The 26621-nt window shown below is 44.7% G+C and overlaps 1 protein-coding gene and 1 long non-coding RNA gene across 2 annotated transcripts in view; one reads left to right on the forward strand and one right to left on the reverse strand.

The window, feature by feature from the left end:
* Positions 1-26621, reverse strand: part of SPAG17 (sperm associated antigen 17) — an 80416-nt gene that overhangs the window by 10411 nt on the left and 43384 nt on the right. The window contains exons 26-42 of the mRNA XM_028712671.2: positions 25623-25740; positions 24110-24552; positions 22554-22680; positions 20502-20716; positions 18709-18853; positions 17519-17673; positions 16220-16411; positions 13515-13627; positions 12979-13109; positions 11211-11338; positions 8435-8617; positions 6519-6632; positions 4156-4201; positions 3139-3241; positions 2682-2735; positions 912-1011; positions 590-695 (exon numbers count right to left, since the gene is read on the reverse strand). Coding sequence (XP_028568504.2) covers positions 590-695; positions 912-1011; positions 2682-2735; positions 3139-3241; positions 4156-4201; positions 6519-6632; positions 8435-8617; positions 11211-11338; positions 12979-13109; positions 13515-13627; positions 16220-16411; positions 17519-17673; positions 18709-18853; positions 20502-20716; positions 22554-22680; positions 24110-24552; positions 25623-25740 — 2473 coding nt within the window. The remainder of the gene's footprint in view (positions 1-589; positions 696-911; positions 1012-2681; positions 2736-3138; positions 3242-4155; positions 4202-6518; positions 6633-8434; positions 8618-11210; positions 11339-12978; positions 13110-13514; positions 13628-16219; positions 16412-17518; positions 17674-18708; positions 18854-20501; positions 20717-22553; positions 22681-24109; positions 24553-25622; positions 25741-26621) is intronic.
* The window catches only part of LOC114587860 (uncharacterized), a 96619-nt gene continuing 93315 nt past the window's right edge, over positions 23318-26621 (forward strand). Inside the window, exon 1 of the long non-coding RNA XR_013391139.1 lies at positions 23318-23355. This is a non-coding gene — a long non-coding RNA (uncharacterized LOC114587860). The remainder of the gene's footprint in view (positions 23356-26621) is intronic.

The following is a 26621-nucleotide window of genomic DNA, read 5'->3' on the forward strand; positions in this document are numbered from 1 at the left end:
GCGTGGCTCTTGCGGGCTTTTCCCCAGGAGGGAGAAGGGACTGACACGGCCAGTCAGTCCCTTCTACCTCCTCATAGAAAAGCCCGCAGGAGCCGCATGCTCCTTAAAGGGTGCGCAGCTCCTGTGGGCTTTTGCAGGAGGTGGAGGTATTGCCATAGCCGCGCGCAGCCCTTCCGGCCGGGAGAGGCTGTGCGCGGCTATGGCTTCTTTAGCTGCGCGCAGCCTCTCGCGGCTGGAGAGGTTGCACGCGGCTAAAGAGGAAGCCAAGACAGCGAGCGGCTTCTTTGCTCTTTGGGGCTGGGGGGGGGGGGGACCCGGAAGCCCCAGAAGCTTTGGGAGAAGCAGACAGGCTTTTTTCCCTTGATTTTCCCCTCTAAAAACTAGGTGTGCCTTATGGTCCGGTGCGCCTTATGGAGCGAAAAATACGGTATGTGCCCTGTTGTGCTCTATAGCAGCACACAAGGAGCATGAGAAAATGCTGTGCAACTTGCAGACACTGCCACCATATCCAGCTATGGAGGATGTAAGGGCAAATGGGGACCCAGCACACACAAATTCAAGAGAGGGTCATTTAGTGTTGCAGCGTTACCTAGATTGCTTTCACCCGATTCTGTAATTGTATCCAGCAATGGTCCCTTCTTTCCTTTCTTTGAGAATGGAGGGAGCTTTTTCGAAAGACTTTCAACATCAGGAAGCTTTAAAGAACAAACAGAGAAGGAAATTAACTTTCTAACAAAAACAGTCAAAATACGAGTAACAAATTTATGTCCACTAGTGCCGTACACACAATTCCATAAGTCTGGGAAGTGAGAAGGGCAAAGTTATTAGGAGCAGGTTGTCAGTAGCCCAGCACAGTGTAAATGAGGTGTTTGTATTAGCCCAACTCTGCTAAGCTTTCACATCCCAATTACCTTATTCAGAAATTCCATGCCAAATTCTGAACTGAAATAGGGGGGGATGACTTTGTTCCTTATCTTCATAAGACATTCCTTTCCATCCTCAATTTCCTGCCTAATTGGAAGAAAAAGAAGAAATCCACAACACTATGATGATTTTACTCTGTTTTATAACCAGGAATTATGGATTGCCCATAGTTAAGTCTAGAATGTTAAAAAGTGGAAAACTGGGCAAATTTGCCCCACCAGGACAGGAGAAAAACCACCCCTCCTTTCTTTCTTTCTTTGTTGAGAGAAAATGGAGTACACCTCCAGGGTGAAGTCAAACGGCTGCGTTAGCAGCACCAAAGTGACCTCCCCGGGGTGCAAGCCTGGGCAGTGTGTCTGGCGGTCCTGGGCTGCCCAGACAAGAAGACCCCACTCTTGGCCTCACTCATGTGGTCCAAAGGAAAGCAGAACAATACCGTACTGGCCCAAATATAAGCTGCACCTGAATATACCATATTTTTCGCTCCATTAGACACACTTTTTTCCTCCTAAAATGTAAGGGGATATGTGAGTGCGTCTTATGGAGCGAATGGCGCTGCGCAGAGAGGTAGAGCTGCGCAGCGCCCCTTCAGCGAAGCAAGAGGAGGAGCGGAGCCCCTTCTGTTCCTCCTCCCGCTTCGCTGAAGGGGCGCTGCGCAGCTCTCCCTCTCTGTGCAGCACCTGTACTGGAAGCCGGAGGAGGAACAGAAGGGTCTCTTCCTGTTCCTTCTCCAGCTTCGCTGAAGGGGCGCTGCGCCTTCTCCCTCTCTGCGCAGCGCCTTTCCTGTGAAGGAGAGAGGGAGAACTGCGCAGTGCCCCTTCAGCGGCGTGCCTGTCATGCGAAGCGGGAGGAGGAACAGAAGGGACTCCTTCTGTTCCTTCTCCAGCTTCGCTGAAGGGGCGCTGCACAGTTCTCCCTCTCAGAGAGGGAGAACTGTTTAGCGCCCCTTCAGCGACGCGCCTGTCCTGGCTTCTGCCTCAGCCGTGCGCAGCCTCTTCGGGCAGGGGGAGCCTTCATCCCGCTGCCCTGAAGTGGCTTGGCGCGGTTATCCCAGAAGCCAGAACAGCCACACGGTATCTCAGAAGCCAGATCCCTGTTGCTGTTCTGGCTTCTGGGATTCAGAATAAATTTTTCTTGTTTTCCTCCTCCCAAAACTAGGTGCGCCTTATGGTCTGGTGCGTCTTATGGAGCGAAAAATACAGTAAGCCACAGCTTTAAAATAGAAGGGGGGGGGGGAGAGAATAATACCCGAATATAAGCCACTCCCTTCTTTGCTGCTCCTGGCTGCATACTGGGGGAGGGGGGGAGCGCTGCATTGCCAGCGGCCTTTCCCCTTCCTCGCTTCCTTCCTTCCCGTCCTTGGGGGATAACTACGCTCCTGGTGCTGTTTGCCCCACGCTCCTCGCTGCATACCGTAAGGTCATGAATATAAGCCACACTTTAACTTTTCATGGTCAGAATGGGGCGGGGGGGGGGGAGTGTGGCTTATATTCAAGCCAATACGGCACATTTGGGACTAGCGTGGCGGCAGGAGTTGCCGGAAGGAGGCATACAAGGTTCCATCCCACCACCTTAGGGACCTGTCGGATTTGTGTAGGGTTTATTCCTTAGCCCTTTCTTCTCCCGAAGATATCCTGCAAGGCAGCAGGAGTTTCCAAAATATACAGACTCAGCCCCATTCTTTCTCCCCCTGCACCCCACCCCAGCTTCCACTTAGGAACTTCTGAATCCTACCCTTAAACCAGCAGCACTGTTACCTGGTCTGCGCAAGCTTGACTTGCCAGAAAGATACATCCTGTGCCTCTTCTTGGCTGTATGAGAAGAAATGAAGAAGTTCACCAAATATTATTTTTGAAATGTGAGACTGACATCTTATGCAATGAAATAACACAATATATGAAATCTTTTAACAACTTTACCTTCACTTATAAAGATTCCTGCACCTGGCAACTGGCCTGTAATAATGCCTGTGAGTAAATAATTCACTCCCAATAGCCTCAGGAGCACTTTTTTACTTTAACGTAAAACACACATCATCAGAGCTTGTGATTTAGGGCCTAGCAAGAGCAGACGACGGAATCTGCGGCAACAGTTATGTTAGCATAATTGTCTAGCGGTCCAGATCAGGCTAATTACAACAACACACACCTTGCAGGTAATGAATAAGTCATGGCTGTGCATTTATGACAACATCTTATTATACTGAACTCTTACCGGAACCTCTGCCAATATTCTTCTGTTTTCTTTGCAAGCGACTCTCTTGATGGATGGTGTGAGTGTGAAGCCACTGCCTCCTCATATATTTCAGCAATATGAGCTGTAAAGCCACAAGAGAAAGCGATGTACCAACATGTCTCAATCTGTTCTGACATTCACATACCTGTGTTGTCTTCTGTTCTGCTGCTATCACCTGATTTTATACAGGTCTTTCTTCTGCTTCATTGTCCACCAATGCAGAAATATACTATATATGCATTTTTATGTACAGTGGTGCCCCGCAAGACGAAATTAATTCGTTCCGCAAGTTTTGTCGTCTAGCGAATTTTTCGTCTTGCGAATTATTATTTAGACAAAGGAAACAAAGTCGCGAGACGTTTTCGTCTTGCGAAGCAAGCCCATAGGGAAATTCGTCTTGCGAGGCAACTCGAAAACGGAAAAACCTTTCGTCTAGCGAGTTTTTTGTCTTGCGAGGCATTCGTCTTGCGAGGTACCACTGTATATCATAGAGCACAATTTACGTACATGCATATTTCAGCCGTCAATAGATACCTGCGAATTAATTACTTCCCCAGTGTTTTTGTTTTCAAAGTTAAGAAATTTCCAGAGGGGTAACTATTAATCTTTTGCAGAAAGAACACCAAAGAGCTTTGTGGCACGAGAAATTATTTTTCTGATTGTGAGCTGCAGAACCACTTTTTTATGAGAATTGTAAATGAGAGACCTTTAAAATGGTGGCACCTCTCCACGCATGGTCTATAAGGAGGAGGGAGGGAAGGGTTGGTGGAACAGAAGCTTTGCATCCACCAACCATTTTCATTGGCAATTCTCCTCGCCAGCAGTTCTTTAACAGATATTGCTTAAGCACCAGCAATAGGATTTCCCTACTGCTTCCAAAATGTAATTATAAAAATAAAAAGCTAACACAGAATATTTGTGGCAGATGAAGAGAAATATTGCACACAAGACTCACTAGTGATTTTAAAAGAGCAAAGCACGTTTTCTCACTCTTACCTCTGCTGCCTAGATCTTCTGAAGGTTCTTCAAGGTTAGGGAAAGACTGCAATGAAGAAACATAGCTTGAGTTGTGTAGTTCTAAATATGTATTTTCCAGGGCATTTCCGCCACACCAAATATTTAACAAACAGCTATTATGGGGCTTAAAGCCACCAAAGGCATTGGCGATACAGTGGTGTGTGTCATTCCTGCTGTCAATATGTGTGTCTGGAAGAAGAGGACTATTTTGAGAGACCAGGATAGAAATATGAGGAAGATTTCCACTGCAGCACATTGCTCTTCTGCAGTCTAAAAATTAAACAGCAGACAGACCCATTATATGGATACATATAATTACTGCTTCTGTACTTTTTACTTTTTTCTGACTTGCAAGCAAGGTTTAGACTTATTACAAGTTTTTGTAAGTTGAAATCAAGTCTGCTGCAACTGGATTTCTTATGGACTCTGCCAATCCTGACTGTATTGGACTTGTGACCATTATGCTCATTTGCCTTCAGTAGCAGTAAAGCTCTGCTGGATGAAATACAATTACCTCTGGTCTACTTTTTGGGGGAATCCTGGACCGTGTTTAAGTTTTTACTCTGCTAACCAGACATTGGAATCTGCTCTGGATCGATATTGTGTAGAATTTCAATGACAGTGGCACCAAGCCAGCTGGATCTAATAGAGACATTTAGCCTAGCTGCTAGTGTTGCAGAAAAGATGTTTGCATCATACTCTGCCCTCCTTCTACCCTGTCCACTTCTGTTCCTTAGCTGTCTCTCTACAACAGTTACCGCATTTTTCCGTGTTTAACACATCCCTGTGTATAACACGCCCCCTATTTTTGGGGATTCAAATTTAAGAAAATGGGGGGGGGGGGTTTCCAGAGTTGTTGAGCTAAAAAAAACCTCACCCACCAGACCAACGATGGCAATCATGCATGTCACCGAAGCCACCAATTGTCTGCCCGCTCACCGCCATTCGCCAGCACAACAGCTGCAACAGCAGCCAATTGGCAGCAGCCCTTGCTGCAGCCACGAATTGATTGCCCTTCTGCAGATAACAATCTCCAGCTCGTGGCAGCAACCAATCCCCTGCCCCACCTATTAACTGCCCATGTATAAGACAACCCCACTTTTTTTACATTAAAGGTAAAGGGACCCCTGACCGTTAGGTCCAGTCGTGGCCGACTCTGGGGTTGTGGCGCTCATCTTGCTTTATTGGCCGAGGGAGCCGGCATACAGCTTCTGGGTCATGTGGCCAGCATGGCTAAGCCGCTTCTGGTGAACCAGAGCAGTGCACAGAAATGCCGTTTACCTTCCCGCCGGAGTGGTACCTATTTATCTACTTGCACTTTGATGTGCTTTCGAACTGCTAGGTTGGCAGGAGCTGGGACCAAGCAACGGGAGCTCACCCTGTCGCGGGGATTCGAACCGCTGACCTTCTGATCGGCAAGTCCTAGGCTCTGTGGTTTAACCCACAGCGCCACCCGAGTCCCTTTTTTTACATTATTTTCTAATAAAACAATCTTGTGTTATACACCGAAAAGTACGGATGACTTTGCAGTGCCCAGCTGCTGTTAATGTCTCCCATCATCTTCATTTCCCTTTCCTTTTGTCGGCTGCAAGAGTGAGGGCATGGAAAGGAATCTCTGGCACCTGTCATCAAACACCTACTCTTCCACTCCATCCCCACAAAGAAACACCCATGCACCTTTGCAGTTTAGTTTTTAAAGCTCTTTTCTTCAGTTCATCTGCTCTGCAACCATGCTTTTTAATTTTTTATTTCTCCAATCAGCAATCAGGTGTTACCATGAATTTATGCCTTGAGTTCGGCAAGCATCACCTCCTACTTTGGAGCCATTTTCTGGTGAGGGAGCAGGGAATGAAAAGCTGCTTTTGCTAAGGCACACTTAGATAGTGTCACCTGTTACTTGCAATGGCTGTCAGGAACAGAATCTCATTTTGACCGCTCCGCCATTGACTCAACACCCACTCTTCTGTTTCTGTATTTTATTTCTGTGCCTTGCTATCAAAGAAAAGAGTTCAAAGAAGTTCCATTTAAGTTTCTGATTCCAGCTGCAGATGTGAACAGAGTGGAACTGGGCAGAGAAAAGGTTCCTGTTACGAGACAATGAAGTGAAGGAAGTGCAAACCCAGAGTTTTCTGGTTCAGAAGTAATGGTTGACAATGGGTCGCTACAAAGGGGAAGAAATAGGAGAATGTAAGGGAAGGAGAAAACAGAAACAGACCCCAAGGTTTGGGGAAATGCAGAACTGAGCCACTGATGTAATGAAGGCAGTGTCACTCTCCCTTCTCTAATAAAGGGAATTTAAGGGAACCTGAATTTAAGGGAACAACGAAACATGCAGTCCTTACCATAACTAGCTTGAGAAGGTCAGCAGCATTTTCCTTCTCTTCATCCATTCGTGGATCTTTAATAGACATCTCTTCCATTTCTTCTTCTTCCTTCATGATTTTTTCAATGTACTCCTTAAAAACAGGGCGGCGGAGAAGAAACAGGAAAAATAAACTTTCTATAAAAAATGTTCATTAGAGTAAGCTGTGGTGAAAGTGAAAACTAACAGCTGGTTCTGTGTATGCATTTTAAAACTTTTGTCAAATTACAATCATTTTTTTTTTTGTAGAAATCAGACCTATGTGAGCCAAATGGTGGGTTTTGAGAGTCGCTTCAAGTGTGGCGGTGTTTTGAGAGAACAGGGTACCTTTAATTTCCGGTTCCTTCACACTTCTATATTGCCTGAAATAAAATTTCACGGGAAATGTGTGTGCCCCTTCTACATTGATATGGAAAGATTTTGCATCCCCCAGGGGAGGGAGACAGAAAAAAATCTATTTTGTAAGTTATAGAGATACAGATAAACAGAATGAGGTGCCTCTGCTGCCTGCATACTTCACGCTATTTCTGTTCAAAGCTGTTCTGAGACAGTTACTGGTATGGAACACACATAACAATCCGTTCACACAAAGTCATTTGAGTATGATTCTTTTCAGTTTGGTGTTGCCCGGCACACAAGAAACTTCAAAAATCTGAAATAAATTAAAGTCAAAAAGCACATTTGATGTGACTAAAATGCTTCTGGGACTGGTTCAAAGCTATCTGACTGCGCAGCTCCCTAGGTAAAGGTAAAGGGGCCCCTGACCATTAGGTTTAGTCATGACCGACTCTGGGGTTGCGGCGCTCATCTCACTTTATTGGCCGAGGGAGCCAGTGTACAGCTTCCGGGTCATGTGGCCAGCATGACTAAGCCGCTTCTGGCGAACCAGAGCAGTGCACGGAAACGCCGTTTACCTTCCCGCCGGAGCGGTACCTATTTATCTACTTGCACTTTGACGTGCTTTCGAACTGCTAGGTTGGCAGGAGCAGGGACCGAGCAACAGGAGCTCACCCTGTCACGGGGATTTAAACTGCTGACCTTCTGATCGGCAAGTCCTAGGCTCTGTGGTTTAACCCACAGTGCCACCCGCGTCCCACGGAGCTCCCTACATATATCAAAATGCTTCTCTCCTTTCGTAAGAGATTGTGGCAGGTTCAGTGGCAAACCTGCAGAAGGTTCCAGGTTCAGTCCCCAGCAGCGCTAGTTAGATCAGCAACCTGATGGCAGCAAGTGATTGAAAAGACCCAGAGGAGCCACTGAGAATCAGTTCAAAGAGAACTGGACTAAATGGGCAACTGCTCTAGCCTGGTATAATAAGGCAGCTTACAATATGACAACTTTGCACTGGGCCAGATGAGCCTTCAAACTGCAGTACATTATGATGAAATAAATTGGCGTTTGTTTGATACACCAAACGTTTCATGAAGGAAAATAGAAGGAAAAGCAAAATTCTGATTGCCTACTCAGAGTGACCACTGGATCGTTGGGGGGAAAGGAACATAAAGGGCTTTGTTTTCCAGATGAACCTTGATTAAATGAGAGGTCTTCCTGAGCTCTGGTGCAGTACTGTAGTCTTAGTTCTGTTCTTTTCTTCTGGATCATTCATCAAACCTGCCTCCTGGTTTGCCATCTAATCCTGCCTGGATTTTCAGTCCTGACTCCTGACTTGTTCTTTAATTCTGCTTCCTGATTTGCCTTCTAATCTTGACTTGCTCATTGGTTCTAACCCATTAAGTAGAATTTCTGGGAATTTCTTGGACATCATTTAAAGAAGGAAGGGTGAGTCCTTTAATTCAAGCTTCTCTGAGCATTCAGGTTTTTTTAGATGTACTATTGAAAGCTTAACAGATCAGCTGCGGGTTTGCTTCACTAGATCTTCCACAGGGTTTGCCTTACCTTCACAGAAAGCTGCAATTTCTGCCTGAGCTCATCAGTGACTGGCGAATACTGGATCAACCGGCGGATTTGGAGGACATTTGGACATTTCTGTATAGGTGCAGGAGAACCTGCTAACTGCTTGAATTCTATGCACAGGCCTTTCCAAGCATTCATTCCAAATGGGGGGCCTGGAGTCTTTCTCTGAATCCAAATGACAAAGAGAAAATCGAGATTTTACTTGTTATGCATTTTAGTGGGACTTTCTTCTAGGCAATGTCTTCTGGATCAACCTATCAGAAAATCTGCTTTCAGCCAGTTGCATCAGAAAGCTTGCTATCATATAACACCTGTCCTGAAAGACCTACACTGGCTCTCAGTACGTTTCCAACCACAATTCAAAGTGTTGGTGCTGACCTTTAAAGCCCTAAACGGCCTCGGCCCAGTAATCCTGAAGGAGCGTCTCCACCCCCATCGTTCAGCCCAGACACTGAGGTCCAGCTCCGAAGGCCTTCTGGCGGTTCCCTCCCTGCGAGAAGCCAAGTTACAAGGAACCAGGCAGAGGGCCTTCTTGGTAGTGGCACCCACCCTGTGGAATGCCCTCCCATCAGATACTCTGTTTAATATTCTGTTGGGAGCTGTCCAGAGTGGCTGGGGAAACCCAGCCACATGGGTGGGGTATAAATTATTTTTCTTCTTCATTAATTTTTTCATCATCATCATATGAACTATGCAATAGGGTAATGAACATAAAAGCCTGAATGATTATTGCTTTTGAACCTTGGATTATGTTGCTATTTATAATCATATGCCTCTCCTCATATGAAGCAGCCCAGACTCTGTGGTCATCAACTGAAGCCTCCCGCAAGAAGTTTGGAGGATGGCAACACGAGAACAGGCCTTTTCTGTGGTGGTTCCCCATTTGGAAAATGCTCTCCTTTGATACATATCTTTAGGAGCCAGACAAAAACATTCCTCTTTCCTCAGGCCTTTGGCTAATTCAACAATCTACTGTATAACCTTTTAAGCTGGGAGGGTATTGTTTTTCTTTGTTACCAAGTTATGCATTTTTGTGTTTTTATATTTTTATATTGTAAACTGCCCTGTGATCCTTAGATGATAGGTCCGGATTTAGGTCTGATGAGGCCCTAAGCTACTGAAGGTAATGGGGCCCTTTATATATCTAGCTGTCCTTTGTCAACAACAAATTGTTGCTGTTTTTTATGTTGAATATATACTATATGGTAATTTATGGACCTAATAGGTATCTAAAGCCATTTGCACATGTTGCCCTGCAACCAGTCCATGCAGAATGTAGGCACCCTATATACAGAAATGAGCAAACCAGTGATATTTTAGGGAGCCGGCTAGCAGGCGGGCCCATTACTTACATCTTAGGAGCCTACACAACACAAAACACTGTTGCTGTATGTAGGTTTTATTTTATTTGTTTTTTATCTTATATTTTGGAAATGTACATCCAGTTTTTTCCCCTTTAATTTTTTGGGGGGCTCCCAAGAGAGTGGGGCCCTAAGCTATAGCTTGTTTAGCTTATATATAAATCTGGCACTGATGGTCAGTATAGAAATTTAATAAATAAACAAAGTAATAAAATAATCATAGAATCATAGAGCTGGAATAGACCACAATGAGCCCATTAAATAAGTCAATGATTTTATAGGCAGCGTGATGAAACATTATGAAGGTTCTTAAAAGTGAAGAGTGAAGTTAAAAAGTGAAGTTAGTAATAGATTCTGATTTCCCCCAGAAGATCCTTCAGAGATGTAGCAGGAGCCAATTTTTACATGCCTAAATCGACATATTAAAATGAGGATGTTTTCTGGGTCACAAACTTTTTAATTAATCTACATCTCTTTTCTTCTCTCCCCAAACCCCAAAGGATTGCTGGGGAAATTACCTTAATGAAGCAAAGTCCAAACTCTACTAAAAGGCCAAAATTATATAAGGGACAGCATACAGCAGCTGGAAATCTGAGGAAAGCTGTTACAGTGACGTCACCAGCACACTCTCCTAGTCATTTGCTTGGCTGGTAGAAGCGGATACTTTTGCATAGACTTTTGTGTCTAGCCAGACAGGCAGCTGCATCAATGACAGGAGGAGAAACAGTACAGTGGTACCTCTGGTTACAAACCTAATTCGTTCTTAACCTGAAACTGTTCTTAACCGGAAGCACCACTTTAGCTAATGGGACCTCCTGCTGCCACTGCACGATTTCTGTTCTCATCCTGAAGCAAAGTTCTTAACCCGAGGTACTATTTCTGGGTTAGCGAAGTCTGTAACCTGAAGTGTATGTAACCTGAAGCGTATGTAACCTGAGGTACCACTGTAACTATCTAAGCTTCTATGTTCTTTATCAACACGACAAAGCATCGCACTATTTTGGCAATATGCTACCTATCTCTTCGGTAACTAAATGTAACTAACCTGAATTTGGAATGGCTAATTTCCTCCTGGAATGTTTTATGTCAAGTTGCACATTTTTAAAAAAAGTTCTGCGACACAGAGCCTGAACAAGGTCTTCCACCATGCGATTTCTTTTCTCATCCTGAGATAAAGTTCTTAACCCGGGGTACTACTTCCGGGTTAGCGGAGTCTGTAACCCGAAGTGTTTGTAACCCGAGGTACCACTGTACGTGGAGCCAGTCCAGGAACTCCTGCCCTCAATAAATCACGGTGAATTCTTCAGATGAACATTTTTTTAAAAAATTGGCCTGCCAGATCAGTGCTGTCATATCACAATCAAGTACTGAAAGAAGCAATTCTGAACGCTGCATACCTCAACTGGAGGGAAATCTTCCCAGGCCCTTGACTGGAGATTATAAGGGATGATGGTGGACGAATCTCTCTTCATCACCCACCGAGACGCTTCACTCAAAGGGCGAAGCACGGTGATGCTTAGGATTCCTGGTTTGAAAGACAAATAGAAAAACCAGAGAAAATCACTAGTCATTCTATCTCTGAAAAGATTCAGGTAGGTAGTCACTTTATTTTGTTTTTAGATATTTGTAAGCTGTCCAGAGTAGCCGGGGAAACCCAGCCAGATTGGCGGGGTATAAATAATAAAATTATTATTATTATTACAACAATGATGCAAGTCTAGACAAAAAACCCGCAAGATAGCAAGAAACGGCTGTGATGAAAAGTTTTGCTTTGCCACATTCACAATAAGAAATAGATGATACACCTGGGGAAAGTAGACTTTTCCAGGAACAGAATGCTGTTCTTTGAATTTCTGAAATTGTGTGGTAGGATGTGCCCCCCTCCAAATAGCCAACTGATTGTGGGGAAATTGTTAAGTATAGTAATTTAATTCACTGAAATTGCAAATGCTTGTATACGTTACTATGTGGTTAAATTTGATTGGTTGGTAACTGAATTCTAAAGAGTTCTCCAGTAGTTTTCATGTGGTTGGCTAACACTGGTCACATGGGAGGTACTTAGCGAAAAGTGAGGTTACAGGGAACCAGGTTGAGGGACTTCTCGGTAGTGGCGCCCACCCTGTGGAATGCCCTCTGTCAGGGGCTCAGGAGCAGAGGCACAGGGGAGAGAGGAAATGGAGAGCGAGGGGGAGGAATCTGAGGGCAGTGGAGGGCAGAATGACAGTGACCCGAGAGATTCCATGAGCCTCTCCAGTGAATCAGAAGATTCCCAGAAGGGGGCGCCGATGGCCAGGGCAAGGGGGGTCCCAGGGGGGACACACCAGAAGCAGGGGGCCAGCGGAGACTCCCAAAGCAGTAGCTGGAAATCAGGGCCAGCTTCCCCACCAGAGCGTAGTGGGGGGGAAGAGTCCCATAGGTCAGAGTCAGCGTCTCCTCCGGCAAGCAGGGAGGAGGAGTCAGGTCCGGCTAGCGTCCCCGAAGAGGGAAGCAGCGACAGGAGCAGTATAACGGTCAGAAGGAAGGTGGCAGGCTGGGCGCGCGCGCCAAGTTCAAATGTACAGGCGCACGGCACAGCAGAAAGCCCGGATTGGGAACCAGGTCCTAAAGCCCGCCGGAGGGAGGGGGAAGACTCGGGGGACTCAGCGTCAGAAGTGTCTAGAAAGGGCAAAACCCCGGCAGACAGGCAGACCCAGAGGAGGAAAGAACAAAGGAAGAGGTGGAGCAAGGCTAGAGTCTTAAACTGGTGTCTGGGGGGAGGAGACTCAGACGGAGCTTCGGCGGTCTAGGGTTTAAGACGTAGAGCTGCGCGCCGTGGCTGTAAATGAGAAACTGAACTTCAATAAAGACTATTTTATATAACAACGGACTGGCGTTGGTCCTCTGTGAGCTGGGACCTGGGGCAGCTCTGACACCCTCCCATCAGATGTCAAGGAAATAAACAACTATCTGGGCTTTTAGAAGACATCTGAAAGAAATCCTGTTAAGGGAAGTTTTTTATGTTTGATGTTTTATCATGTTTTTAATATTCAGTTGGGAGCTGCCCAGAGTGGCTGGGGAAACCCAGCCAGATAGGCAGGGTATAAATATTAAAATTATCATCATCATCATCATCATCATCACCGTCATCAAAACAAGACTGATCTGAATGGAGGAATGTGCTCCTACCTGGGCATTCTTGTATTGGCTCTTGTATAACTGCTGTAACTGGATCACCATACGCATCGGTCAGGTATGCCTCTGCATCCCTGGTACGGAGGAGTTCAGTCCCTGAGCCGTCAGCATACACAATGAAGAATCTAAATCATCAACCCCACACATCTGGTCAGTTCAAGTTCAAGCAAAGTATATAACGAACAAAACCAGAACAGTAGAAGAATGAATGAAAAGTCAAAACTGGGCTACTACAAATTTCCCTCCAAACCATGCAAAATTGACTCAGTCACTTCATACGCATTGCTTTTAAAAAACCTTGGATCATCGCAATGTAGAACAACGAAGGAGGGGCAGATGTGGCACAACAACTGGGGTGAGAAATAAAAGTGAACCAAGGAAACATAAATCAGTAGTTAAACTTGTTGGCTCAGGTTGCATATATGTGTAAATAGGCCATTTATTCGAAAGACCCCAAAAAAAGCACCGGTTAAAATCTGGCAGCTGGGCCCTGTAAATGACATAATGGGCAACATTTATTGATTCCATACCTGGGTGCATGTTCCCCATATACGACTGGCAATTTAACTTCTGTGATCTCCGATTCCTTTCCATCAGCATCAATATTAGCAATGAATTCAGAGGTGGTGCCATCAGCCATGACCTGCAATAAAAAGCAAAGTCACTTGGCTGAAACTATTGTTCTGGGCACTCACATCTTTGGCATTATGTATACAGAGGTTATTTCCACCTGAATCTGTAGGGAGGAACTACCTATTCCATTGGATTCAAGTCTCGTCTCTTCCTTGGAAGCCTCACCTGTTACAATCATCCATTTAAATTTAAAGGGATGGGATCATTTAACGAAAAGAAGACTAGGTTGAAGGGCCATGACAGCATTTTTCAAACACTTCCGTAATGCTTTAAGCCCCCCCCCCCATCGCCCCTTGGGTGATATTTTGGGGTGGTCTTCAAACGGGGGCAAAACTGTTCAACTGAGACCAGTTGCACAAAACCAATGCAGAGAGAAAGGGAGGAAGGGAGGGAGGGAGGGAGGGAGGAAGGAAGGAAGGAAGGAAGGAAGGAAGGAAGAAAGAAAGAAAGAAAGAAAGAAAGAAAGAAAGAAAGAAAGAAAGAAAGAAAGAAAGAACGAGGCGGGGAACATCTGCTGAACATATGTTTTCATGAATATTTTGATCAACTCTGCTTTAAAGCCTCTAATTGCTTCATTTGAAGCGGTGATATTATTCTCATCTTTCTCTCACTTTCACCAGATAATCTGGCATGGCTTGTTAAAAGGTAAAGGTACCCCTGACCATTAGGTCCAGTTGTGGCCGACTCTGGGGTTGCGGCACTCATCTCGCTTTATTGGCCAAGGGAGCCAGCTTGCAGCTTCCAGGTCATGTGGCCAGCATGACTAAGCCACTTCTGGCGAACCAGAGCAGCGCACGGAAACGCCGTTTACCTTCCCGCCGGAGCGGTACCTATTTATCTACTTGCACTTTGACGTCCTTTCGAACTGCTAGGTTGGCAGGAGCAGGGACTGAGCAACGGGAGCTCACCCCGTCACGGGGATTCAAACTGCCGACCTTCTGATCGGCAAGTCCTAGGCTCTGTGGTTTAACCCACAGAGCCACTGGCATGGCTTATACAGGAGCCCTAAAAAAGAGGTATAAAATGCAAGCAGAGAGGGAGCAGAGCTGGACTCGCGGTGCATTCCCAGGAGACCTTCTCCTTCCCCAAATGTCCCTAGCTAGCTGTGGTGTAATGTGTGTGCCTACACACTTCTGCCTGATGAGCCAGTTCCCGGAGTTGTGTGTTCCATTACACGTGGCACCAAAACCAACATGATTCAAGCATCTCCCCAAGAGGACTCCCCTCTTATTCTAATGCCACCCTTCTCACATAACCACTTCACTGTGGCTCCTTGCCATAGGCCAAGCCAGTGTTATGGCCAATGCTGGCTTTTGATAACAGAGATGAAGGCATCAAATCTCAGCTCAACCACGAAGCCCCCTGCGTAAACATAAGACTAGTCACTGGCAGCATAACAGGAATTATTGTGAGGATAACACTGGGAAATGTAGAGCAAGATTATCACAAATGCTTTCCTTGAACAAAGGGATAGAAGGAACAAAAATGTATTAAAAACATACAAATTCTTTTTACCCGTGCATATAATTCCACATCTAGAAGAAATACATAAAAAACATAAACCACAGAAGGTCGCAAAATCGAAAGTGCTTGTTTTCTCAAGATCTTGGAAGCCTCATAGGTGGGAGATCAGTGGAAACCAGTTGGAACAGGTTAAAAACTTTAAATACTTAGGTCATGGGTAGGCAAACTAATGCCCAGGGGCCGGATCTGGCCCAATCTCCTTCTCAATCCGGCCCGCGGATGGTCTGGGAATCAGCATGTTTTTACATGAGTAGAATGTGTCCTTTTATTTAAAATGCATCTCTGGGTCATTTGTGGAGCACAGGAATTCGTTCATCCCCCCCCCCCCATATAGTCCAGCCCCCCACAAGGTCTAAGGGACAGTGGACCGGCCCCCTGATGAAAAAGTTTGCTGACCCCTGACCTAGGTGTCCACTTCCAATATAACACTTCCTGGAAATAAGCTTGCACTTTGCACATTGTAAGCTTGCACTTAAAGGAGCAGATACTCTAGCTCTGGCTGTCACCCGTTTCTTCTTTAATAGAGGGAATCTGTTCATCCCAGCTGCACTTCTTATTTGCTCAACAATTGTAGTGATGACGTTGTGGAGAATGTGGCAAGATTTTTGAGTGACGCCATAAAATGACCTCACCATAGGTCCTAAGAGCCATCTTCGTACCTCATGATATCTGGACAGTTTTATCCTAAAGTATCTCCAACTATGTTTCGTTAACTGTGTTGTGTTCTGATCCATGTGTACAATGCACTTTTTAAAATGCCAATAAATGAGATTGATTTAAAAACACACAAACAAACATAAACCATAGTTGGCACTGACCAGTATTTCTGGCTTTGAACACAATGCAAAGTGTAATTAGTTGAAAAGAGAAGCAAGTGCTTCCAATGTTCAACTTCTCAAGAGTCATGTCAGAGGAGGAGCTGGAAGCACACTAGCTGAAGGCTCTTTAAATTTATCTTAATAAATTAAAAGCCAAATGATTAACTATATATATTTCAAATCATTACAACCCAATTTAAAAGCAAACCTCGTAAAACAAATCCACACAATGTATTGCAGAACAAACTGTAGTATTTTACCTTAAAAATGTTTCCTGCCTGGTCTGTCACCTCACAGGCAATACTGGAGTTGTGCTTCATAACGTATTTCCCTGCCTGCTGATCCTCAAAATTGGATACGAGATCACATCCACTGTTTTCAAATGCCTCTGGAGAGTAAACTGCACAACAGTTCTCATCGACGAAGAGGCAGCCTTTGTTCATGGGCAGTATCTACCACAATAATAAAGGGGGAGATTCAGCCACCCATAAATTTATTAATCAATGTAAGTGCCACGGAAATGCAGGATGAATTAGTTTGAAAATGGATTGCAGTCCATCCCTTGATGCTTAACGACTTTTCGTGTTGGAGAAGGAACCGGCAATCCACTCCAGTATTTTGCCAAGAAAACTCCATGGACATAAAAAAGGAGAAGCCTTGAGAAGAAAGTGGGAGTTTCCAAGGCATGCTCTGGTTCATGCGGTCACCGAGAGTCGAACACAACTAAGACGACTAAACAACAACAACAACTTTTCACGTACCTCTTCCTTCTTGCCATTTGTTAACATTTTCACTCTCAGGAATAACAGTTCACGAACGCGAGTATTCTAAGAACAGAGCTATATTAGAATACTCGCATTCATCCATTTCATATAAAACTTAGCATAAATGGAAATCTGGGGCATGCGAAATAATGGGGCACAAAATGAACGTTGTAACTCAAGGAGTTAGACTGGTGGTTCTCAAAGGGTGTGCCACAATGGTGTGGCAAGAGAGGGTGGCAAGTGCGGCACAAAGATTCAAGGAGAAACATTGAAACATTTCATAATAATAATAATAATAATAATAATAATAATAATAATAATAATAATTTATTATTATTATTTATACCCCGCCCATCTGGCTGAGTTTCCCCAGCCACTCTGGGCGGCTTCCAATCAAGTGTTAAAAACAATACAGCATTAAATATTAAAAACTTCCCTAAACAGTATAGTATAGTATAGTATCAAAATAATTTTTATTTGCAGAATATGGATATGGATAGATATCTTTTCAGAATGAGAGCAAGAGCATCAAGGGATTCTGAAAACAATCCTAGTTGTGATCCAGAATCACCGGTCGATCAAAAAGGAGAAAGGCCCGGCTGCAAGAGTTTCCAGGAAGAGGCGCACAAGGCAGCATCCAACCACCTTAGGGATGCCACTCCGGATTTGTGTAGGGTTTACACCTTAGCCCTTTTCTCTCCTGAAGAAGTTCCACAAGGCAGCAGGTAAGTGGTGATGTAGAAATTTAATAAAAATAATAATAATAATAGTATACATTTTTAATTGTAGACTCACTTGGTATGTTCCTTCAGGCTTTGATATAATCGAAGTTCCATCAGCAAAGATGGCACAACACGTACTGTCCTCACAATTTGTTATGATCGTTGCAAAGTCTGGATTTTCTACACGCATGCATTTTACCTTCCTTGTGATGGTTTGGGGCTCGGTGTCTAGGAATGAAACCAGGTCAACAAACTTCAGAAGAGCATTTATACTGTGAACTGTGACAAAGCCTAAGATGAGCAGCAGAACAATGTTATTTCTCACAAGGATGGCTTCAAAACTCTTGTCATTGACGATTAAACTTGCCATCGTATCCTTGGAGCTCAGATTTATAACACTTTCTGCCAATTGAATACTTTCTGACAAATACACTTCAATAAATTTGGTTTCTATACACAGCAGTAGCTGTTTCAACCATCTCGTTCTGCTCATTTTGCCCTGATATGTTGGCACCTTTCAGGATTTTGGACGTGGCTCACTGCATGATGAATCTCTCCCTGCTTTAAGAGAATACCAGAATTCAATGCATTGGGCAGCACAAAAGAACAAATTAAATTCTGTTCAAGATTCAAAAGTATTATCTGACGCATTACCAGCAATCAGCAACACCTGACTGAGAGCAACTGCTTATTTAACCACCATTCTTGGTGCAAAAGGTCTGTATGTTGGTAAGAAATCATCTAAATGCCTCCATCTTGCTATATCAAGGATGAGGTTCTTCAGGCTTCCCTAGGTAAGATGGAAGATTCTGCTTGTGGCAAATATAACTTTGTTCTCTGATCATCACAATAACTGTCACAAGTGAGCAGACTGAGGGCAGCCGCCACCATCAGCAGCTATACTGCAACTCTCAATCTGTTTAAAGATGTATTTCATCTTTGAGAACAAAAACATAGGACACCTTTCTTGTCTCTGGTCTATCTCCAGGATTCAGAAGATGAATAACTAAAATCAGCTGAATGTAATTATTCAAAATAGCTTTTACAATCAGTGTAAATGAATTTTTCCTTGTGGAAATGATAAAATAATAATAATAATAATAATAATAATAATAATAATAATAATATATTATTTATACCCCGCCCATCTGGCTGGGTTTCCCCAGCCACTCTGATAAAGGCAACTGAAAACACAGGAATTTAAACGGTCAAACCTTTGTTTTTTTGCAACGAGAAAGGGCTATACGAGAATCATGCACATACCTGTTTCTTCACTGTCAGCGGACTCAACCATTTCAACACACTCTTGGAAGAAAGTGGTTATTCTGGTGCCATCAGCATGATCTACTATTCTGGAACCATCGCTTTTCTCCACCACAACGACCATATCTTCCCTTATGGTCATTACCTGGAGAAATAGAAGATTTGTTGTTGGCATCCATCTGTCCCAAGAGTCAATGGAGTGTGCTTCGGGGGGTGAAGTCAAACTGCTGCACCAGCAGCACTGAAGTGACCTCCCTGGGGCACAGGCTTGGCCAGTGTGCATGGAGATCCTGGGCTGCCCAGGCAATAAGGACCCCCTCTTGGCCTCACTGATGTGGTCCAGAGCAATACGTTTGGCACCAGCTTGGTTGCAGGAATTGCCAGAAGGAGGCATATCCAACCATTATAGGGACTCCACTCTGGATATGTCTAGGGTTTACTCCAGGGGTCAGCAAACTTTTTCAGCAGGGGGCCAGTCCACTGTCCCTCAGACCTTGTGGGGGGCCAGACTATATTTTTTGGAGGGAAATGATCGAATTCCTATGCCCCACAAATAACCCAGAGATGCATTTTTAAATAAAAGGGCACATTCTACTCATGTTAAAACATGCTGATTCCCGGACATTCTGCAGGCTGGATTTAGAAGGTGATTGGGCTGGCTTTACTCCATGAGTAGGCATACTAAGGCCTGGGGGCCGGATCCGGCCCAATCACTTTCTAAATCCGGCCGGCGGACGGTCTGGGAATCAGCATGTTTTTACATGAGCAGAATGTGTCCTTTTATTTAAAATGCATCTCTGAGTTATTTGTGGGGCATAGGAATTCGTTCATTCCCCACTCCCCCCCCCAAATATAGTCCGGCCCCCCACAAGGTCTGAGGGACAGTAGACTGGCCCCCTGCTAAAAAGTTTGCTGACCCCTGGTTTAGCCTTAGCCTTTCCTTCTCCTGAAGATATCTCACAAGGCAGTGGAGGTTTAGAATCAGAGTTTTCCTTCTCCTAGATGGGCTACCTTCCCATGTTGACGAGCCCCACCTGCGCCTCACTTCCCTCTGCAGCAGGTGTAGAAACTGCCTTCTTGATCATTGGAGCCACTATTAGTCTCATCTGCTCAATCTGCAAGAGCCTGTCTTTGCATACAGGGGAAGTTCTTAAGTCACCGAGGGTTTGAGACCCATCGGCTGCCCTCGCCAGGTTTAGCGGGCCAGTCAAAGTCATTTCCAGGGTGTGGCCGCTATCACATGCCGACAGCTTCTAGGAGCCACAGGTGGGAGCTGAGTGCAGGGTGGGGACCAAAGGAGGACAAATTACCCAAGAAAGAATGCAACAGGTCTCCCACCAGAGGTACTACGCTTCCCCTAAACCCTATACATGCCAATAGAAGAATACTGATGGAGTTTTATCGGTGGATTGATCCTGAACATGAAATCAGAACATTTTACAGTCGTACCTTGGTTTTCAAACAGCTTAGTTCTAGAACGTTTTGGCTCCCGAACGCCACAAACGTGATGGGGCTTCTGATTGGCTGCACGAGCTTCTCGCAGCCAGTCAGAAACTGCACTTTGGTTTCTGAACGTTTTGGAAGTCAAACAGACTTCCGGAACGGATTCCGAAGAATGACTGCATTACATATTTGGGAGGTGCATGCTTGCTCCTCACACCCTTTTATTAAATGAACGTAGTATCTTTGCATGCTTTACTATGAAAGAACTACAGAGAAACAAAAGTAGCATGTGATCACTGGGCCACTTGGAGGTATGAGAATGCCATGGGAGATTACAAACACAGTATTACCGTTCCAGTAACTGGGTCGGTGGCCTGGTAGGCCAGCAGCGGCTTCAGGTCCAGCCTCTCTGACCCCTTGGTGCCTATTTGAATGCCTAATGGGGTAGTGGTGATCCAGGTGCCAGCCAAGGCATCTGGGGATTGTTCCATATCCAACAGGTGATCCTGAGCAGCGATTTCAGCTGCTTCAACTTTTAGTGCCGGAGCACCCTTGGTACCTTTTCCTAGAGAAGAAGAAGAAAAATTAGGATCACTTAAATACACTAACAGCACTATATCATCATCATCATCGCTGCTGCCACCACCACAACCTTCTGTGGGGTCAAAATTTATTTCTCCCCTGACGGAAAATAATCCTACACAGAATGACAGGCAGGAACCCTGAAGTCTGGAAGACTTACTTCTTCCCATTAGCAGTAGGAATTCACTGTGGGTTCAATTTTCAGACACCTGCATAGCTTAGAAATTTGTCTGTACCAACATATTGGCGTCTTTTCACCAAAGCCAGATTAAATGTATTCCCATCAGAAGTGCTGGATGGCAGACTGAGAGGCATCTCTTATCAAAATAGGATGTGTGCATGCTCTCAGGATGTCAACGGTACGAGGCATATTTTATTGCATTGTGGACAATATGATCAAGCTAGGGAACTATTGATTAAACCACTGTTGGCAAATCGGCTGGGTCAATCTGAAGCCTACTATACCAAATATCTTCTAGACAACAAGAACAATAATATCCCAGTGGCCGTGGCAAAGTTTCTTTCAGTAGTTATACGAATCAAATATCAGAATCAAATAACGCTTCGGTCTTCCTTCCCTGGGGGGTTGTCTTTACGAATCTGTATTTTACTCTGAATCCATTTTATGGGTCGTTGGACCGCAATAAAGATTATTATTATTATTATTATTATTATTATTATTATTATTATTATTATTATTATTATTATTTCTTCCTTGCTGCTCTTGGGCTGACCTTGTCCAAGGACAGAACTGGTCTTCTCTATACCACAGCTAGTCCCAAGAACAGAGAAATGAATGCTGAGGCTGCTCCTAAGGAACATGCTCACGACGATCTTTCTCAGTCAGCTGCTGACTCAACATTTTTAACGAGGTTTCAAGAGACCCTACTGACAAGAGATAGGCTTGCAAGGGGTCTTAAGGCATGGGCTTTCCCTGTCCTTCCACTTGCGAAAGATTAAAGCTCAGCCTGTGCCTTTCAATATGATCTGTTGTTACAAGTGTATGTCTAGATTAAATATATGCCCACTCTACATTAAAATCCAAACCACCCTCCTAAGAGGAACAGAAATAGTTAGAAGAAAAAATAGTTTAGAAGAAAAAAACATGCATTGTCTAAACGCATGCTGATACTTTCATTTTTTATTGGTTTTTCACAATTTTATATATTTTAACTTTAACCATTTCAAACATTAAAATAAAAGGTTCTTTTGAACCTTCAGACCTCCTTCCCTCCCTCCATGGGTTCCATATTTAAGATTAAATTTACTGCATCTTTTACCATTGTCCATCTGTTGTATGTCCATAGTTACCATAGTTAATTCCACATGACAAGTGTCATTACATCCCTGCCAGTGATTTTAACTGTTTACAGTGGTCTTTTAAATAAATTAAAAATTTACTCCAATATTTGTAAAAATACTTGATCTTCCTGGTTTCGGATGCATGTTTATACTTTCATTTACCACTCCTTATACCCAACACCTAAATGAAAGAGCGGTTTATTGTACAGAAAAGTAAGATAGAAAATACAGAGCTATACTTTACACTCACGATGTATGAATGTCCTTGGATAAATGCGAGCAGCAATTAATTCATTCACACACTCTTAGAGAGCAAAGAGTCTCTATTTACCTAAAGGCCTACAGAGTGAGTGCAACATTTGTCTCATAGTCATGCTTTAAAAAAGAAGGGCGGGATTTATACCATTTTGAATTGTGATTGCCATCTTGATATCAGACCAAATGGTAAAGTATGCGAGAACATAAAACGTGAATCAGACAATAAAAGTTTCGGATTACTCAGCCCCCTGACCACCTACTAGATTTCTTGGTGCTTGTATCAGGAGGAGGCGTGGCCTCTGTATGTGGGGTACTTGCAGGAGGTGGCGGTGGTAAAACAGGACCAGAATCAGGGCTTCTGATCACTGTGCCATCAGCAAACAGTATCTAGGGAAGAAAAAACCCAGTGTTAAAATCCTTACAGTCAATGACATTTACACTCAGCAAATAGAACTATCAGGGCAATCCGAAGTAAGCCTCAATGAACTCAGTGGGACTTAAAGGTAAAGGTAAAGGGGCCCCTGACCATTAGGTCCAGTCGTGACCGACTCTGGGGTTGCGGCGCTCATCTCGCTTTATTGGCCGAGGGAGCCGGCGTACAGCTTCCGGGTCATGTGGCCAGCATGACTAAGCCGCTTCTGGCAAACCAGAGCAGCGCACGGAAACGCCGTTTACCTTCCCGCCAGAGCGGTACCTATTTATCTACTTGCACTTTGACGTGCTTTCGAACTGCTAGGTTGGCAGGAGCAGGGACCGAGCAACGGGAGCTCACCCCGTCATTGCGGGGATTCGAACCGCCGACCTTCTGATCGGCAAGCCCTAGGCTCTGTGGTTTAACCCACAGCGCCACCCGCATCCCCAATGGGACTTAAAAAGGTAAAGGTAAAGGTACCCCTGCCCGTACGGGCCAGTCTTGACAGACTCTGGGGTTGTGCGCCCATCTCACTCAAGAGGCCGGGGGCCAGCGCTGTCCGGAGACACTTCTGGGTCACATGGCCAGCGTGACAAAGCTGCATCTGGTGAGCCAGCGCAGCACACGGAACGCCGTTTACCTTCCCGCTGGTAAGCGGTCCCTATTTATCTACTTGCACCCGGGGGTGCTTTCGAACAGCTAGGTTGGCAGGCGCTGGGACCGAGCAGCGGGAGCGCACCCCGCCGCGGGGATTCGAACCGCCGAACCTTTCGATCGGCAAGCCCTAGGCGCTGAGGCTTTTACCCACAGCGCCACCCGCGTCCCCATCCAATGGGACTTACTCACAGGTAATAGGATTACAGCCTAAAATGCTCAAATATGGGTGGCATAAATGAGGAACTAGCTCAGGAAGATTTTTTTTTTGGGGGGGGGGACACTGATATAGACAAATACAATAGCAACAGACCCCTGGCTGAAAGGAATTCTTAACAGGGGCTATATTTTGAATTAAGAAATGACCTAAAGGCTAGGAACATTTGCTAAGCGCCCTGACTCACTTGTACTCACATGAGCAAAGAGAGAAAGAACTCAGAATGCTGTAGCTGAAGAGGATTTCTTATTTACCATCACGTTTTGGGCACGTAAAACTGCAGGAGGTATAAGTTGTATTTGTGGAATACTGATTTATAACTAATGCTTTTTGTGGGCTGACAAAGCGAAAAGTAACTCTACTTGGCATTTTGGGAATATGTTATAGTTAAATAAAAGTCTAAGCAGGAATTGAAATATGTACAGCCAATGGGAAATGAAGAAAGGGTATTTTGTGCTGCGGTAACCATCACTTCAGGAAATAAACGATAAAACTGAATCTTAGCCAATGCCAAATGAATTTTGTTAGCATACCTGAGTGGATCCATCCAACATGTACTTTATGACAGTTCCTTGTCTCGTAGTAACTCTTGACACTTCCTGATCTATTGGGTTCTTCACCGCTTTTTGCAGCTGTGAGTGCTTCACCCTTTGGGGATAACTCTGCCTAGTAAATATCTCAAAAATAGATTCCCTGGCTTTGTTCGCAGGGTCCTCCTCTGTTTCAGCCTCAGCCTTGCCTTCGTTGGCCTCATCCTTTAAGGCATCATCTGCCACAGATTCCTCAAGGGGCTTGACTTCCTCTGCCTTGTCTTCATTTCCTTTGGTCTTGCTTGCTATGGTTTCATGGGCCTTCACTTGCTCTTCTTTGGCTTCCGGTGTCTTCATTTCATCCGTTTTGCCCTCGTCCAATTTAGCTGCTTCGTCTACTTTGCTTCCTTCATCTTCACTCTTGGCCTTCTTTCCCATTTCTTCACCTTTCACGGATCAAAACATGATGCCCCTTAGCAGGTAATAATTATTAGCAACTGCAAACTATGGAGCTAACTAATATATGCCAAAATATCAGGGTGGCAAATGAATGACTTCAAGATAGATATTGCCCAGATGTTACGCCTAATTTAGATTGAGAGCCATTCTATATGGATGGCAGGAGTTCTACTTATTTAAACATGGAACCACAAAAATCATGTAGAAAAGTGAGGGGAATATAAGATTAATAGCAAAAATGGACATATGGGGGGGACAGTGCAAAAACCCTCTCTGTAGTTGCAGATCACATCTTCCCAACCCCAGCCACAAGAAGTCTACTCACTGGTGGAAAAGAGTTCTGCGCTCCTTATCTACGCACCTCTTTCAAAAATCAGACACTTGTCACCTCTGTCTACATGATCAGGGCATTTTGTGTTTAAATGCACACAACTGCTGCACAGTCATATTTATTTTGGCACTAAAAGTATCAGTACATTAGTCAAAACCGCATTTAAAATGTGTTTATTAGGAGAATTTTGCACTAAAACGGTGATGGATTGAAAACAACAACCCGCCAATGGCTACAAAATGTGGATAATTTAATTTAAAAATGGGAAAATGAGAATCTGGGGCAACAAAACATGACAGATCTTTCCACTCCTACCTATCGTACAAAGGTAAGGGTCACACCCATTGCTCCACCCACTTCCCCCTGGCCCCACCCACCCCTGGCCTACAGCCCTAAAAGATTGTTCAGGCTGAAAACCGAGCACTCTCTTCATACCTATATGTCATACCATTCAGCAGTCCCACCAACCTCATGTCATTATTGTTACCACATCTGCTTCTACCCCCACCTCCACCCTCGCTTCTCATGCAGTTGCAGCAGATGTTGGAGAGCAATGCACAGCAAATATCTGCAATACTTCCCTTCCAACCAGCTCCATCATGGCATTATATGGCAGCAGACATCAGCCCTCAGTTCCCACCCATCTCCACCTGGATTCAGAATGCCTTCAGAATGAATACTTTTGCAAAAGAACCTTGTGCTCATGTAACAATGATCAGCACTAACCTGTGAATTTTTGGCCAAGAAAGGTTAGTACCAATCCATTGGGACAGGACACATTCAAACTATTGAAAACACGGATATCTGGAATAGGTGGTGTTTGGATCAACTCGTCTACATCTACCTAGAGAATGAAAGAGACACAGAAAATAGCATTTCTAAAACTATTTTTAAAAGGTAAAGGATCCCTGGACGGTTAACTCAACTCGCTTTCAGGCCAAGGGAGCCAGTGCTTGTCCACAGACAGCTTTCTGGGTCATGTGGCACTTCTGGCGCAACAGGACACCGTGACGGAAACGAGAGCACACAGAAACACCGTTTACCTTCCTGCTACAGTAGTACCTATTTATCTATTTGCACTGGCGTGCTTTCAATTGCTAGGCTGGCAGGAGCTGGGACAGAGCAACGGGAGCTCACTCTGTTGTGGGGATTCGAACCACCAACCTTCTAATAGGCAAGCCCAAGAGGCTCAGTGGTTTACACCACAGCACCACTCACATCCTCCGTGTGCCAGTAGCGGTTTAGTCCTGCTGGCCACATGAAGAGAAGAAGAAGAAGAAGAAGAAGAAGAAGAAGAGTTTGGATTTGATATCCCGCCTTTCACTCCCTTTAAGGAGTCTCAAAGCGGCTAACATTCTCCTTTCCCTTCCTCCCTCACAACAAACACTCTGTGAGGTGAGTGGGGCTGAGAGACTTCAGAGAAGTGTGACTGGCCCAAGGTCACCCAGCAGCTGCATGTGGAGGAGCGGAGACGCGAACCCGGTTCCCCAGATAACGAGACTACCGCTCTTAACCACTACACCATACTGGCTCATGACCTGGAAAGCTGTCTGTGGACAAACACCGGCTCCCTTGGCCTGAAAACGAGATAAGCGCCACAACCCTATAGTCGCCTTTGAATGGACTTAACCACCCAGGGGTCCTTTACCTTACCTTTACCACTCAGTGTACTAGGGCAATGACATACATTCCCTCAGGGCTCAGGAACCATACTTAGTAGGAAAT

Source organism: Podarcis muralis, chromosome 17 (genome assembly GCF_964188315.1).
Source record: "Podarcis muralis chromosome 17, rPodMur119.hap1.1, whole genome shotgun sequence".
In the NCBI taxonomy this organism is placed as follows: Eukaryota; Metazoa; Chordata; class Lepidosauria; order Squamata; family Lacertidae; genus Podarcis; species Podarcis muralis.